Source organism: Pundamilia nyererei, unplaced genomic scaffold, assembly GCF_000239375.1.
Source record: "Pundamilia nyererei isolate P.nyererei 1_Seehausen unplaced genomic scaffold, PunNye1.0 scaffold00019, whole genome shotgun sequence".
Classification (NCBI taxonomy): Eukaryota; Metazoa; Chordata; class Actinopteri; order Cichliformes; family Cichlidae; genus Pundamilia; species Pundamilia nyererei.
This window is the reverse complement of record NW_005187420.1, coordinates 1,728,080-1,743,685: the sequence shown is the minus strand read 5'-3', so window position 1 is coordinate 1,743,685 and position 15,606 is coordinate 1,728,080. Positions and strand designations below refer to the sequence as shown.

At 39.2% G+C, this 15,606-nt stretch overlaps 1 protein-coding gene across 1 annotated transcript in view; it reads right to left on the bottom strand.

Moving 5' to 3' along the window:
• The window catches only part of LOC102206054 (neural-cadherin-like), a 366,907-nt gene that overhangs the window by 179,860 nt on the left and 171,441 nt on the right, over positions 1–15,606 (bottom strand). The window contains exon 9 of the mRNA XM_005726436.2: positions 9,696–9,838. Coding sequence (XP_005726493.2) covers positions 9,696–9,838 — 143 coding nt within the window. The remainder of the gene's footprint in view (positions 1–9,695; positions 9,839–15,606) is intronic.

The following is a 15,606-nucleotide window of genomic DNA, read 5'->3' as shown; positions in this document are numbered from 1 at the left end:
ATAAACACCTTACACTGCAAAATGGGTTCCTGTCAGTGCAGAAATGGTAAAGAGACTGCATTGTTGTAAAATATCTTTTCAAAAGCACTGAAAAAAAAAACCATCAGAAGATGAACTAACCTAGTGTCAGACAAGCAACATTTAGCTTCCTTTGTTTTTACCAGTGCAAATATGATGCAAATACCAAAAAGCATTTAATATGTAATTTTGACAAGATTTTTTAAAAACAAAACCCTTTAGATTTTTTTTTTACCTGTAACAGAAATACATTTAATTCAATTTTAATATATCATATAATATATGATTATATTTTAATAATCAAAGCGCTTTATATTGTAAGGTAGATCCTATAACAATACAGAGAAAACAGAGCAAAAACAACAACAATCCTACTTGTATAAACACATAGTGAGTGAAAACAAAATCACTCACACTGCATCATGGGACGCCATCAGCGGCCTAGACCTATTGCATCATAACTAGGGGAGGATTCAGGGTCACCTGATCCAGCCCTAATTACATGTTTTATCTAAAAGGAAAGTTTTACGCTTTAAGCCAAGTAAGAAATGGCTCATATAAAAAGAGAAGAGGGGGGACAGAGGTACATGCAGAAATGTCAAAATCAAACTAATAATGCTGGAATTATGTTGAAATGCCAGTGAGTGCAGGCTTAGACTTAATAAAGAAAAAGAAAACCTTTTATTCTGTCAATGTGAAGTTCAGAGAAAGCACAAAGCCCAGAGGGGAGTGACAAACTCAAGCTGATAAACAAGCAGGGAACAAGCTCCAAAGAAAGCACATGTGAGAAGGCATATTAACGCTCACATGCTAATGGCTAATGATGATTACACAGAGCTGAAGTGAGGCACAGGTGCACACAATCAGCACAATGACAGTAGAGGAAGAAAAGCTAAATGTAAGACACAGGGACAAATAGCTACCAAAGTAAAACAGGAAGTGACAATTACAGAAACAGGAAAACATGAACACATGAAGGAAATTAGAGGGAGAAGACAAAAAAAGGAACAGAACAACACACTGAAGGAACTAAGTAACGTCCATAACCAGAAGTGAAGTCTGCATATATAATGGAGTGAATGACACTCAGGACATAATGAAACCAAAACAATGAAACAGTGAATGACAAGCTGACTAAATACTAAAAGAAGAAAAGTACAAGGACCCGACTGCAGACTTAACACCCTAAAGTAAACACACAACTAACAGGAAGCAAAACAACAACAGACCAAGTTGAAACTATAATTCAATAACCATGCAAAACAAACTGACCACAAAACAAAATCCCACAGACGAATCCCACGAGAATTGTGACTATTTTTCTAAAAACTTCCCACATGCATCAGATTTTCATTTTAAGAACAGTGCATTCAGTGTGTTTGCTCAAGAAATGTATATAATTATGTTAACTTGTTAAAGATTAATTAAACTAGTGTCAGAAAACTAGCTCCAACTCAATCCATTAATTAATGAGAAATACACAACAGTAACACATACTTCATTGTACACACATTTGCACTTGGTTGGTAATTAAAGGGTACTTCAATGAGTCTTCACCTCTCCAGCTCTTCCCTTAGCTGTTATTTCGTTTGAATTAATTCACGAACTGATAAGGGCATCGTTTACAACCAGCCATTATATTGTCACGGGGCTGCACAGCAACAAACTGAACAGTCAGGCTTTTTGATTGGCCAGTGAATTTTCTTGAAAAAAGGCCATACCTTTATGCCAATATTTCTGGTAATTACAATAAAAAGCATTTAACTGTCACCCTTTTTTCATGTTGTAAAAAACAAAAAAAGAAAAACGTTGGGAAAGGAGGAAATTCTCCATCTTACTATGAAGTTAAATATTCATACTGACATGGACAAACCCAAGAATGAGGCAAGGCTTTAGTATTAAAGCTATTGTATGAGATGGGAGTCCCTCACAATTATTGCAGGAAAGGTTGTTTCCTTGTATTCCAAGCCCAACTTTTGCTGGTCTTGTAGTTCAAGACCAGCAAAAGTGTTTTAATTATAGGCAGGTTATCCGATGCTTGTATTTCTGACTGCCAGCTGAAGTTTGGCCATTTCAGAAGTTAAATGTATTCATGGCTAAACCTTCCACCTTGTCATATGAACATCTTTACTGTGTGGGACAAAAAAAAAAGAAAAAAAGAAAAAAAAAGAAGAAGCAATTTGCTCATACTCTAAAAAGACAGTAACCTAGATGGTTTTCTCTGAATTTCTCATTATTCCAACCCAAATAGGCTATTGTACGGTGCGTGGCTGGGGCTGATAGGGGTTGCATTGTAGAATTGGCTTACGAGACACTGAAATACAAAGAAAATAAAGAAAAACGAGGTACAATGAGACTAAAATTAGAACAATTGTTTGTTACAAAAAGAGCAACCAACTGGGGTTGATGAAAACTGGGCACAAAGGATAAATAAAGCATATATCTATTTAAATGCTAATTCTGTTAATATAACACTTAAGAGTGCCAATTTAGCTGGCAAAGGCTGACATATTTTGTTCGTTAAGTAGAGCCCCAGCAATCACCAAAGTCATTACAATTCATCCTCTGGAGACCCCGAATTCCTGTTAATTGGCCATGGCACTCAGAATAGCCAAGAGGTTAAAACCAGATTTGGTTGACTTTACAAGCTTTGGACATATTCAAAGAAACCCTTAGACATGATTTTACATCAATTGTGTTTCATTGTTGAAAGACATCTTCATGTCTTACAATCTGAGCATTTTCCCCCCAAATTTGCTAATGTCCTTAAATAAACCCTTGCTTTGCAGTGGTAAAGGCAAACATACTAACAGCAGAAATGGCGTATGTATGTATGCAGATTCCTGATATCAGAAAGTGGGACTCTTTCAGACCGTGAAGTAAACCTTTCAAAAACATGTATACCAATGCGAAGGATGCATCAAGAGTGTAAGCACTAGTCCACTCTTCTGTCTCTCTTTCCACCCACACTGCTCCAACAGTGCTGCGTAGTGCACTCATGCTTAATGAATTGCGACAGAGGGCCAGATAAATGCGACCAGTTCAGTAAAGGCAGCGGGCAGACACAGAGAGAGGCTATAGCTCGCTCACCATGTTACACGTATAGGGATCACCGGAGGCGCCCCTTAGTCTCATCCCTGCTTTACTCTGCTTTGGGTTGGCATAAACATCTAATAGGGCCTAAAAGCCTCAGATGAGAGAAACACATGCTGGGTAAGTGGTTGAAAATGGGACATGGAAAAGGTTTTAGGACATTCTAAGAACAAAACATACAGTGAGCGTCTGTTCTAATCTATGAGATCTGTGTCCCTGTGCCATTATGGGTAATGGCAGGGTGTGCATGTGTGTGTCTGGTAGTGTTCACTGGCCTGTATGTAGATCTACACATCCTGAACATTCATACATGTAAACATCTGCACATGTTCAGGTTTGCTTATATTGCATTTATGGATTTTACCATGCAAGTATATGTTTGTCAGACTTGGATCTTATTTATTTTATATATTGTTGTACATATACACAAATTGTTTTATGTACGTGTGCATGTGTATTACTCAAAAAACTACAATGAGTTTGACACTCTCTGCATGTGTGTGTGTTTGCTGCCGTTAACAGGGCCAGCACATATCATAGCCTACTGGAGATGGAGAAGATGTTTCCTTGTGGGTCAGTAAGCATCCGTCACTTCACATGAAGGCAGCCAGGAGGGAGGAAGGATGAGGACGAAGCAAGGGGTGAGTGAGACACAGCAGACAAAGGACACAGTGGGGTGGGGAATGGAGGACAGAGGGAGAGAGGAAGCACTTCCTCCATTCAGCATCATGCAACAAAATCCAGGCTGGAGCCAGGAGAGATAAAAAAAAGTAGAAGCTTTAAAGAAGAGTCAGATGTGGAATAGCGAGGGAGAGAATAACAATATATTTGCCGGGGGGGACCAGGGAGAAGAATGAGGGCAAAAGTATGTGGGTTTGTTACATAAAGCTAGGATCACACACAGGTCAGCGAATCAGACCCAACACAATAGACAGAAGGCAAGCGGTTCAAGAGGAAAGAATAAATAACAGATATAAAACAAGACAACACTATGACACACTTACCTAAGAGGCTTCACTGAAAACAAACTCAGCTACTGAGTTTCCTTCTGTAGGAAATACTGTCTTCCAAAATGCCATAAAACTTGTGAGGGGAAAAGGGAAATGATAGAAGCATGTTTATTGGCTGCAGCATTTCCCCTCAGTTGTCAATAAATAGTTCCTCCCATCCAACAGAGCGGGTGTTTTAGTATTTATGGGTTTTAATAGGAAGAGCGTGATCATCATATTGACCGGCCTGCTCACATCCTAATGGGTGTCTTAAATCTCAGGGAAACACACTGTATTCTGCGGTGAGTTACAGGCAAATTAACATGAAGAGGGAGTCCGCCAAGGCTGCTCCTGCCGGAAGGGAGGAAAATAATCACTTGAATGATTGTCGGACATTTAGGATAGGTGGTGAGAGGGGGAGCTGGCAACAAGAGGGGAGAAGAGGCAATAAACGATTTTCATCAGTAGCCGAGGGAGAATGAGATGGGCTGGAGAGGGTGGGCGGAATCCAATGTGCTCGCCTTCCATTATAAGAATCATAAAATACTTTTAATGACCAAATATTGGGCTCTTTGAAACTAGATATTGGATCATATTACAAGCATTATGGTTTCACACTTTGGCTCACACACTTTGGTGCAGACAAACTGTGTAATGTCATAGTGTGGATCTACTGTAAATCCATCACAGCTAAAGATGGGCTTATTAAAGGAATGTAATATGATAGTGACACAGAGGACGGACACTGCCGCATGCTCAAAGCGAGTTGGATTTCTGCAGAAGAAAACGTATGTTACACCTATCCCAATCTTACAACCCATTGGCTATTGTCAGATGTGTGAGCTTCTGGGCGATTAGGCCCATTTTTTAAGCCCATTTCCACTTTAGGTTTCCTGCTCTGTCTGCTGGTCACCATTTATGAATGCAGATACATTTAAAGAGCTAAATACTTTTCAGACAACAGCTGACATCACATTGTGCTTCTTCTGTTTCCACATAGCCCATATGGCAACTTAAATGTCAGTGCTACCCTGACTAGAAATAGAACACAGTCCTGAAATCTTCCAGTAACAAAAGTCTTGCCTCTTGCCTATAATTTCATCATATTCATATGGAGAAATATGTTCACAGAGATTCCATGTATACTGACTTTTTTTTTTTTACATCATTTATATGTTGGCCAACTGTCTAATTAGTTTACTGATGCAGAATGCATTTTTCGATTTTTTTGTATATGCGATCCAGGTAATTGCATTCCTTCTGGTAACACCTTACAAACGATCTGATTCTCCACATCCCCTCAAAGATTTGCAGAATGATGCTGAATATGGCATTCTGAAGATCAGAACTAAACTTGAAATAATGACGTCAAACATAAACTAAAGATTTTCTGAAACAATTTAAAGCGTGGTTTTAGCATGGATATGAAGTCAAACACTGTCTTCCTGCTCCAGCTACACTCGCCAAATAGCATCCCCATCCTTAATGTCCCAAAGTCTCATTTATTCCAGCCACTAAACTGGTTTGACGCAAGCAAAAAAAGAATGCTAGACACTGAAAACACATTCCAAAGTAATGAATTACTAAATCCAGTAATTACATTATAGTTACAATACTGTCTTTGTGTTACAAAGGTTCTTATGCTATCTGCATGCTAGGTGGATAGAAAGGGGTGATCCGCATTAACTCGCTAACGGTGATTTGCCACGTTAATGCGGTTATGGCATTAACGTCATTTTAACGAGATTAACGCTGACAGCACTACTTAAAATATGTTTGTACTTGAGGAAATTAAAAGAATGCATCAGTAAAAGTTCTCTCAAAGGGAGAAGATGAGTAGCAGCTCTAAACCACTCGGGGAACTAAGGCCAGATGCTTGGGGTGGGTTGAGATGTGCCAGCGTGTCACAGCATTTGAATAAAATTAAAGAAGAAAAAAAAAGAAAAAAAAGTATATGTAACCATGCATAAAAGGATATATAAAGGAGACAGAAGGAGACTAAAGTAAATCCACAGTGAAATTTTGTAGTAGGAATGTTCGGAATCTGGGTGTGCTTGGCTACACTAGGACTCCTGCACCAAATCAGTTCCATGCAGACCAAGGAGAAGTCTCTCTCAAGCCATACACCTCATACTTGTGGAAAGGGATTGATACTGCAGCAGGATAATGAGCCCAAATGCCCCAAATCGCTTTGCTTCACTACTTGAAGGCCAAAGAAAAGTAGAGAGTGCCGACCATTATGGACTTTTTTCCACATTCACCTGAACTCGACTCCACTTAACGTTTTCAGCGATGCCTGAAAACTGGGGAAGCCAAGGACTCCTAACATCAGAGAAGCTTCTGGAACATTGCAAAAGAATCCTAGCTTAACATGAACGTATTCAGTGAAATTTAATGCCTACCGAGTTGATGCTTTCAACCAGTAAAAGCCAAAAGGTGGACACACCAAACACCATCATCATACTGTGAAAATGCATGTGCATTTTCCAAAGATTTCCTTTTTTACCTATGATGCTAATATTAGTACAACTTGCAAATTGCAAAGAAACAAGCTTTGAGAAGGACTGAAATAAAAAGTAAAATCGATAGCATACTGTATTTCTAAATCACAAAAACAAAAAAAGCAAAGCAAAACATCTTCACATCCACGAACAAGTCAATGCATCTTTGTACTAGAGTAAAAATGTTGGTAGTGTAAGTTAGTTGTATCCCTCGGAGTATAAGTGCACACTTATAATAAAGAACATGATTTCTATCATTTTACTGGTTATTTTAGGAACGTGGAAGTATGGAATAATAACAGTGTGCAATACACATACACTTATTCGTCATTTGATTACTAATTTAAGTTACTGTGTTGTGATGTGTCGTGTCATGTTGTGTTGTGTCGTATGTAGTGCCGACGTGGGACAGTTTTCCAATTTCATTGTACTATTGTACTATTGTACTATGTATGACTGTGCAATGACAATAAAGAGTTATCTTAATCTCATCTTAATGTGTTTGATTTATTTTTGTATCTTCATCCTTTGATCGTATCATATTTCTCAACTCTCCCCACCTTTAGCCTGAGCAGAAGCCCAATGTGCCATAAACTCAAATTCAGATAAAGATCCAAACCCTAGCCTTTTCTAGAAAAACATTTTGATACGTTTGAAATTAAATCTGAAATCTGAAAAGAAGCTAAAAACAAAAAAGAGAAGACTGAAAATGACAGCTATCGCTTCATCTCTTCAGCTGAAGGTCCTGAAACTGCTTGTGCTGGTTTACAGTGACAAGTATAAATGTGTGCTGTGCCGAGTAGGTCAGTGAGCAGCCTCTGATCAGAATGACCTTAAGAGAAGAGATGAAAATGAAGAAACTGATAACGGCTAAATTGATCAGTATATGCCAACTATAAATAATGTGTATATGAGACATTGGCATCTATTTTGCATGAAAACAGGTTAGCTTGAAGGGCACTTGGGAATGAAATTCAGCTAACACCCCTTTTTGTCAGTTTTAAGGAACGTGATCCCGGTCTAGAGTCTTCCACTGTCCATGCACGTCTAGCATGTCTTCACCAAGTGTCATGAATTTGGCTCAATTAGTTTTTGCGAGGTGTCAACATTAACTTTTCCCATATAGCAAACCTCGCACGCTGTCAGTTTGAGAAAGCCTGAAAGAAACTTGAATTAAAAAGTGAACTTTTGATGACGAGCAAAAATTAGGTCAGTGTGACAAAACCCGAGCAGAGCCAACAATCTAAATGGCAAAGAGTCATCTTCTGATAGGTGACGAAATCGAGGTATTGCTACAAATCTTTTCTTTGCTTGATAAAATGTCCGCTGCTATCAGCTGACAGTGAATGTCATTGCAGGTGAACAGAGGAAATTGCGCCTTGAAGTTGAGTAATTGAATTTGTAAAAGTCATCGTATTAGCCTGTGATGTGAAATGCAGATTCAAAGGGGGTTTCAATTTACAAAAAGGGTCGAACCGCAATGAAATTGCCACTATTACGGCTCCCGGACACACACAAAACACACACTGTGTCATTAACACAGCTTCCCATTTCATATTGCTCCTGGCATTACTGCACCTGCCTCGGAGGAAGTTGAGATGTGTGACTATAAACCTCAGATGGTATTTTGTTACTGAGGGACTGTGAAAATGGTCTTCACACTTTGGCTGGTAATTCTAATGTCTTTATGACACGACCTGTCAGAATTTCAATATCTTTTACAAAGCTGCTAGCAGTAAGAGGAGCGCCAGTGAAGCATCCTCATCCACTGAACGGTAGCTGTGGTGAAGGACATTAAACCAAAACACACACTATAAAGCATATTTTCAAGACCCCCTGGGGCCACACTTGACAAAATACAGAGCTTTTATATTTATATGGTGTATGTAAATAGAGCAGGGAAGAAACACTGCAAAGCAAGGTGAAAATAACTGTGGAAAGAGAACACTTTGTGGATGTTTCAGGGTTTGTGCTAAATGGGTGATGAGCAAAATAATAACAGAGCCCCAAGCAGCCTGAGGTTCTAGGATTCTTCCCCTAAAATCTTAAGCAGCAAGATAAAAATAATTCATCATGCACCACCATGGAGCAGGGAAATGTATCTCAAACATGTAGTCTCCTTGAGCTTTAAAAAAACAAAAAAAGACAGGCAATGAAACCGTCTCAAATACAGTGCCACAGAGGAGGGACAGAAAACTCATATCCATCCATCCATTCGCTTCCGCTTCTCCTTTTTCAGGGTCGCGGGGGGCGCTGGAGCCTATCCCAGCTGTCATAGGGCGAGAGGCGGGGTACACCCTGGACAGGTCGCCAGTCTGTCGCAGGGCCAACACACAGGGACAGACAACCATTTACACTCACATTCACTCACACATTCACACCTAATGGCAATTTGGATTTTCCCATAAGCTGCATGTCTTTGGATGGTGGGAGGAAGCCGGAGTATCCGGAGGGAACCCACACAAACACGGGGAGCACATGCAAACTCCACACAGAAAGACCCCTGATGGAATTGAACTCAGGACCTTCCTGCTGTGCGGCAACAGTGCTAACCACCGTGCCACCGTGCTGAGAAAACTCATATGAAACACATATTTGAAGGGCGGGGTGTTTGCACAAGTTCTTAATTCTTCTCTGTACATAATCTACATGTAGAAGAAAAAAAATATTCTGCTTTTCCTTATTTTCTGTTATGTGTCTGCTTTTAAACATAGATAGTTTGAAAGTTTCCAAGAGTAAGGCATCTCTGTGGGGTAAAAACTGTTAAACTTAAACTGCAAGCCAGATATCCTTAGACAGCTCTGTCGGTCAGCACAGAAGCCCCACCCACTTCCAGTTCCAACCTCCTCTTTTCTAGCTGCAGCCTATCAGAAGAAAGGGGAGGGGCAAGATGAATAAACCATTTTGCTCAGACAGAAGCTGAACTGAGGGGCTGCAAGACGGCCCAGTGTAGGACAAATAAGGATTGCTTTTGAAGGATGAATCATGTAGCAGTTTTCAAAAATACAAATATGGAGTTGGAAACAAGCAGTTGTTAAAAGAATATTCAACATTAACGATCGAATGAAAACTACAAACAGTCCAGTTATCAAACCTTTTTGGTTGTCAATGACAAAGTTGCCCTCCTCATTTCCTGTGGTGATCTTATACGTGATCCCATCACCATCGGGGTCCTTTGCCAGCACCGTAGCAACCAATGTGTTGGGGCCTGCGTCCTCTGAGACAAACGTCCGATATCTGATAAAACACACAAAAACAAGAGCACAATAAGCACCTCAACTACACACATGGTGAAAATGAGATACATTCAACAGCTGCATTGTCAATTTTCAAATCTATTTCATCTAATCCATACAGGACCAGCAGTTCAATCCGCCACGTAGAACAAAACAGCTCATAAGGAAGCTCGTAAAAAATATTGACTCATATGAATTGTAACTGTGTCACACACGGTCTGTATTATCAACCAAATGCACCACCTTCTCTACATATCATAGATCTCTTATTGTATTTGCAATTTAGTTATGAAAATGATGAGCCCTACTTGCCATAACTGCTGAGGAAACACTAAAAATCGCAGGTTTGCTACATTGTTGTTTAAAGAATGGAGACAAAATTAGAGCAACAATTGGAAGAATGTGAAGTTAAGGAAAAAGTGCATTTTCCATTTTTTTCCCAAAACATTTTGTCTATATTCGACTGTATAATAAGCAAAAATGGCTCATTCCTCCTGCCTGGCATTACGTCATCATGTGTTGCCTATTGTCACCAAAGAGAGTTTCATCACATGTTTACAGCTACATCCATAAAGGGCCTGACTGTGTAAGTGGTTCTCAGTTTTAAGTCAGCAGTAATAACAGTGGAACATATCTGGAGCCACTCTCAAACACAGTGAATCAACAACATGCAACAGAGGTGTGTTAAAGGCCACTTGTTTAATGAGAGAAATCTATTTTCTGAATGCAGCTTTGCACATTCCATGTCATACCAGATAGTTAATTGCTTCCTCCTTGAGCCCCAGGTGTTAATCAGTCCCTGAGCAGATGCAAATATGTAAGCCAGCAGATTCCTGAGCAGCAGCATACAGGGGAGGAGAAATAACTCAGAAATTCACTTTTAGATGCAATTCGCATAAAAAAAAGAATCGTATAGCAACTTACATATAGAAAGTAATCTTATGATTATTCCTACAATAAAACAAGACTGAGCAGGCATGAGTAGCTGTCAGCACAGTACTCACAAATTCTTCAACACTCCAGAGGACACTCGTGACTGAACACTAATCAAATTTCAAAGGTCTGCACATCTGTCGCTCAAGGGAAATGGCAAAGAAGAGATTCTTGCAGAGGTGAAGGGTAAACATCACCTTAGACAGAAATGCTTTCACAGTTCTGCTTAAAGCTTTTAAACATTTAAGGGTGCATCCCTTGTAAGCAAGTGTGCATATCTAACCATGAGGTCAAAGACAAAGGCCTCATCTAACATATCAATTAATATCATACAGGGATGCGATTAAGGGAAAAACTCAAAAAAGGGTTTCTCTTTTACAAATACTGTGCCTTTGCTGTGGCACTTCAGAATCTGGCCTAGACACATCCCATTTGCATGATTAATGCCTGAGATGTTGAAAACTCTCCTAGAGTCCATCTCTACTGCACATCTGTATAAGCTACCTCCCTGACCTGCATGTTAGGGCCAACACCTAAGCTATGAAGTCCAAAGAACTCTATTTACACGTCCGTGACAAATTGAGGCAAAACACAGATCAGTGCAATAGTATGAGACCATCTCTATAGCTCAGAGTGTTCTCAAGAACACTCTGGTCTCAATAATTGTGAAATGGAAAAACCACCAGGACTCTACAGAGATGGCCATCTGGCCAAACTCTGAAAATTAGGTCCTTGTTCAGAGGTGACCAGGGACCCAACAGTCACTCTAACAGAGCTTCATAAGTCCTCTACAGAGATGAGAGACCTTGCTGGAAGGATAACCGTCTCAGCAGCACTCCATCACTCGGGCCTTTGTGGTGAAGCAGCTAGACGGAAGCCACTCTGCGTTAAAGCCACTTGACAGACTGTGTGGAGTTTCCGAATGAATTTAAAGGACTCTGAACACAATAGAAATGATTCTCTGGTCTGATGAATCAAAAACTTTTTGGGCTTGGTGTCTGGCTGATAATGTCTTTACTGTGAAAAGTGGTATGACACCGTAGCGGTGCTTCTCTTGGACACAGTCACTGAGAAGGCAAAAATATCTGCTTGATAGTGCACGTGATGACTGCCCCAGACCGCTCATCCCCACAAAGGAGCAATCCTTTTAAGGAAACACTGATGCAAGTCAAGGCATTTGAATCAGTTTAAAGCGTATATTTACATGTGCATGTATAAGTTATTAATTTGATGTGATGTATATTTGCTATCAGGCTTCACATACCAAGCTCAGTGCAGCTTTTTGCTATGAAATTCTGCTTCAGTTTTTATCTTTGTAGCTTTGTGTAACACTTTGAACTTCAGCTTTGAACTCTTCTATGGCCTTGCTCATACATCTCTAAACCACTCATGTGCTTGAAAGCAAAACTTTTCTTGAAAGGTTGACCCTTTTCAACTTGTTAAGATGAAACTGACCCTCTACATTCTTTAAACATATTTCAGCTGCCTTTATGTAAATAGCTGATCATTACATAATGCATGCCACCTTCTCTGGATGGTTAGTGCTACATAAAGAACTGCCTTGGCATCAAGACTAGAAACATCTGAATAAATAAAACTGCAAATATTTAATGGAAGACCTCATGATTACTATAAAAATTAACCATACTGGTGGTTAAATGACGACGATGAGTCTCAAGCAAATTTTTAAAGATGAGTTACATTTTTCACAATGTGAGTTTACAGGCTTGGCAGCTTGCTGAACTCAGATTAAAACAATACAATAAAAATTAAAATGGGAGAAATATGCACTTTTCATTTAACTGACTAGAAATAATAGTGATAATTAAAAAAATCATAATCTCAGCCTTTAATCTGTCTGAAAATCGCAGCCTGTAATGTGTGAAAAACCTGACAAAGTACTTGGTTGTTGAGTTTTACTGGTGTTCTGACATGCAGACAGTTTTATTTTAGTTGTTTAAGTATTTTCAGATATTAATTTGTGTGACTTCTGTCACAACCAAAATACCAACATGGTATTTGGAAATCCAGATGGTGTGATTTTCATACAGACACTTCTCTTTCTAGGAAAGGAAAGATGAGATGCAGTATTTGCAAACAGCTTCATCCGTGTTCATCCTGTTTGTCTACAACTTGCAAATACAGAGCACAGCAGCATTTCCAAGTTGCGTCTTAGAAGAGTAACGTTTAAACTGGATCTCCATTCATCCGGTTGTGTCAGCTGCAGAATCAGCTATCTACAGGTCTTCAGAGAATCTATGAAAGAAGACGAGTGTTCCTAGCAAATTATTTCCTATTCAGCTAAACAGAAATATTCAGAAACAATATGGGCGTAGCCTTGTTTTGTTGCAGGTTAACACACACATGCTAAGGTGACTGGGTTATATGCCAGGCATATTAAAATACAACCATATTTTCATTTTCTAGAACTTCAAGATTACTAAAAAGCCACTCTGGCTTTACAAGATGCCATCTGTCTCACTTTCACGCAGCTGCTGTACACCTCAGGGAATTAGTCAAGGGTCTGTTTTAGCTCCAGTGTAGCATAGACTGTCTGTGGCTGCAGATCCAGCTAGTGACAGGTTGCTGTGCAGCAGAAAGGTTAAATAGCATTATGATTTAGTAGTTTTATTGTTGCACTTGATTAATGTCGTCCAACCAGTTGCAGTCGCTAATTGTGCGGTGGCTCTGACAAAACAGTAGAGCTGCATGTGTGCAAAAGAGAGGCGAGAGGAGGGAGATGGGCACTGTGACATGCATCAAATGATATTTACTCATATGTAGCAATGGATGTTTAAAGTTACCTAAATTAGTGGGCATTAGTGGACAACAAGTAAAACAGTATAAAGTCACAATTTAAGTCTGGCGCCATTTAAATTGATTTTTTACAAGTTGCCCAAAATGAGCAAAATGATTGCTTAATCAAACGTATTAGCTTGCATTAGCTAACTTACTGTAACAGCTAGAGCTTGTCTCTTAAAGAAGTCCATACACCTGGCCAACTTAAAGTTAGTGAGTGAACTGGTGGACCCTTGTTTTAGGAAGGTATGAAATAATAGCATCCCAGACTACCTGCAGCACAAAAAATGACATTACGTCACATTGTGAAGTCCTTTCATATATTATTTACTCACTCGGGATATTTGACATACACTTTTCCCCACAGGGCACCATCTCTGCCAGAAAGGAGCAGACTAAGGAGAAGTCCTTATCACCACAGACTGCTAACCAACAGCTACTGCCTCATCTGTGTGTGCACTTAAAGGCAAGACTCAAAGATCTGCTATTTCTGCTGTCATTCATCAATGACTCATTGCCTGCCCACATGAGTGTGCACATTCAAAATGCAGGTCTAGTAACTGTGACAGGCTGATTTAAAAATATATCCGCCTGTCACTCTAGTGGTGGACTATTTATTTTTCACTGAAAACAAGGTACTTTTATTTGGAGATGAACACTGATCATATTCTGTCAGTGCAGTCTTTCTGCCTCTGTTGGACTAGTTCTGCCTGGGGAGATGTCTGATGTGCCACTCATTTGCTCGTTTGTAAAGTGTTGTTGCAGCTTCTGAGTAATTTCTGCTCATACTCTACAAGCCGTGCACTTCCCTACAGATCAATACCCAAGTCAGGTAAGGGGAGATGCTGTGCTTTGTTTCTTTATTATGCAGTCTCTAAGAGCACATAGGGCACATTGATCAACTGGCTTCCACTTGTGGTCTAAGGAAGCTATTTGAAAGATCATTAGATAATTGCTTGTATTTATCTCACCTGAAAGCCGGAAAGAACTGAGGCCTACTTGTGCAATTCTGTCTGCAATTTGATGTCAAAATTACAGCTGATGTCTGTGCAGCTGAATTTATGCATGACTCCTTCACAGAGTCTAGTAAACCTCTTTTGTCCTGACTCCCTACATGAACTTGACTTCTGCATTTCAGATGCAGACAGAGTAACCATTATGGATTCAAATGTAGGCAGCTTACAATCAGGTTTATGATTACAACAAGGCCGAAATGGTTACAATAGCTGATGTCGGTGTGTATTTGACAGCACAGCACATCAGCTTTTTGAAACTTCAACCATCTGTGGCTACATTTCCATAGAGCCAACCTTCCAATTGCAATCAGTTTAAAAGCACTAACAAAACAAGAATACTCTATAAATACATCTAAATTAGAATAAAGTAGACCAAATGATTTTGGAGGAATTAAATAATCATTTGGATTAGAAGAAAAACAATGTAAACAACTGTGCAAATCTTCAATTCGGCAACATTTTTTTTCATGCTAAGAAGTTAGTATTAGTACAGACAAACAGGAGTACATTTCTTGCCTTAAAAAAGCACTGAACTATTCCTTTGTGGAGAGTGTTTAAAGGAAAACCAAAGGATTTTATTGTTTCTAGTGCAAAACTGAATATGTTTATAGGGTTCAACCTTTATTGAGAAGAGATTAAGTGACTTTTAAACTTTGTCAATTATCATTTGCAAATGGAACTTGAGAAAGTAATCTCATGAGTGAGTTTATTCAGTAGTTGTTTCTTAGCTTTTGATGATTATTTTACATATATTGAAAACTTGTACAGAGGTTTTTGATGAGACAGTGATCATCACTAAACAATGCATATCCCTTTCCTCCTGGACAGGATTAAAGAATGACCTATATGTACATTGCGAGCCATTAAAGTTAATATATTGAGCTAAGAATGATGTAAAGTTCATAAATACATATAGAAGTAATATTCCACTGTTATGGCAATTTCTGAGTTTTCTTTTCAGGACAAATTCTAAGCTGATCTTTGGTGACACTTAAATCAGTCTCGTCCACTGCATGAACAA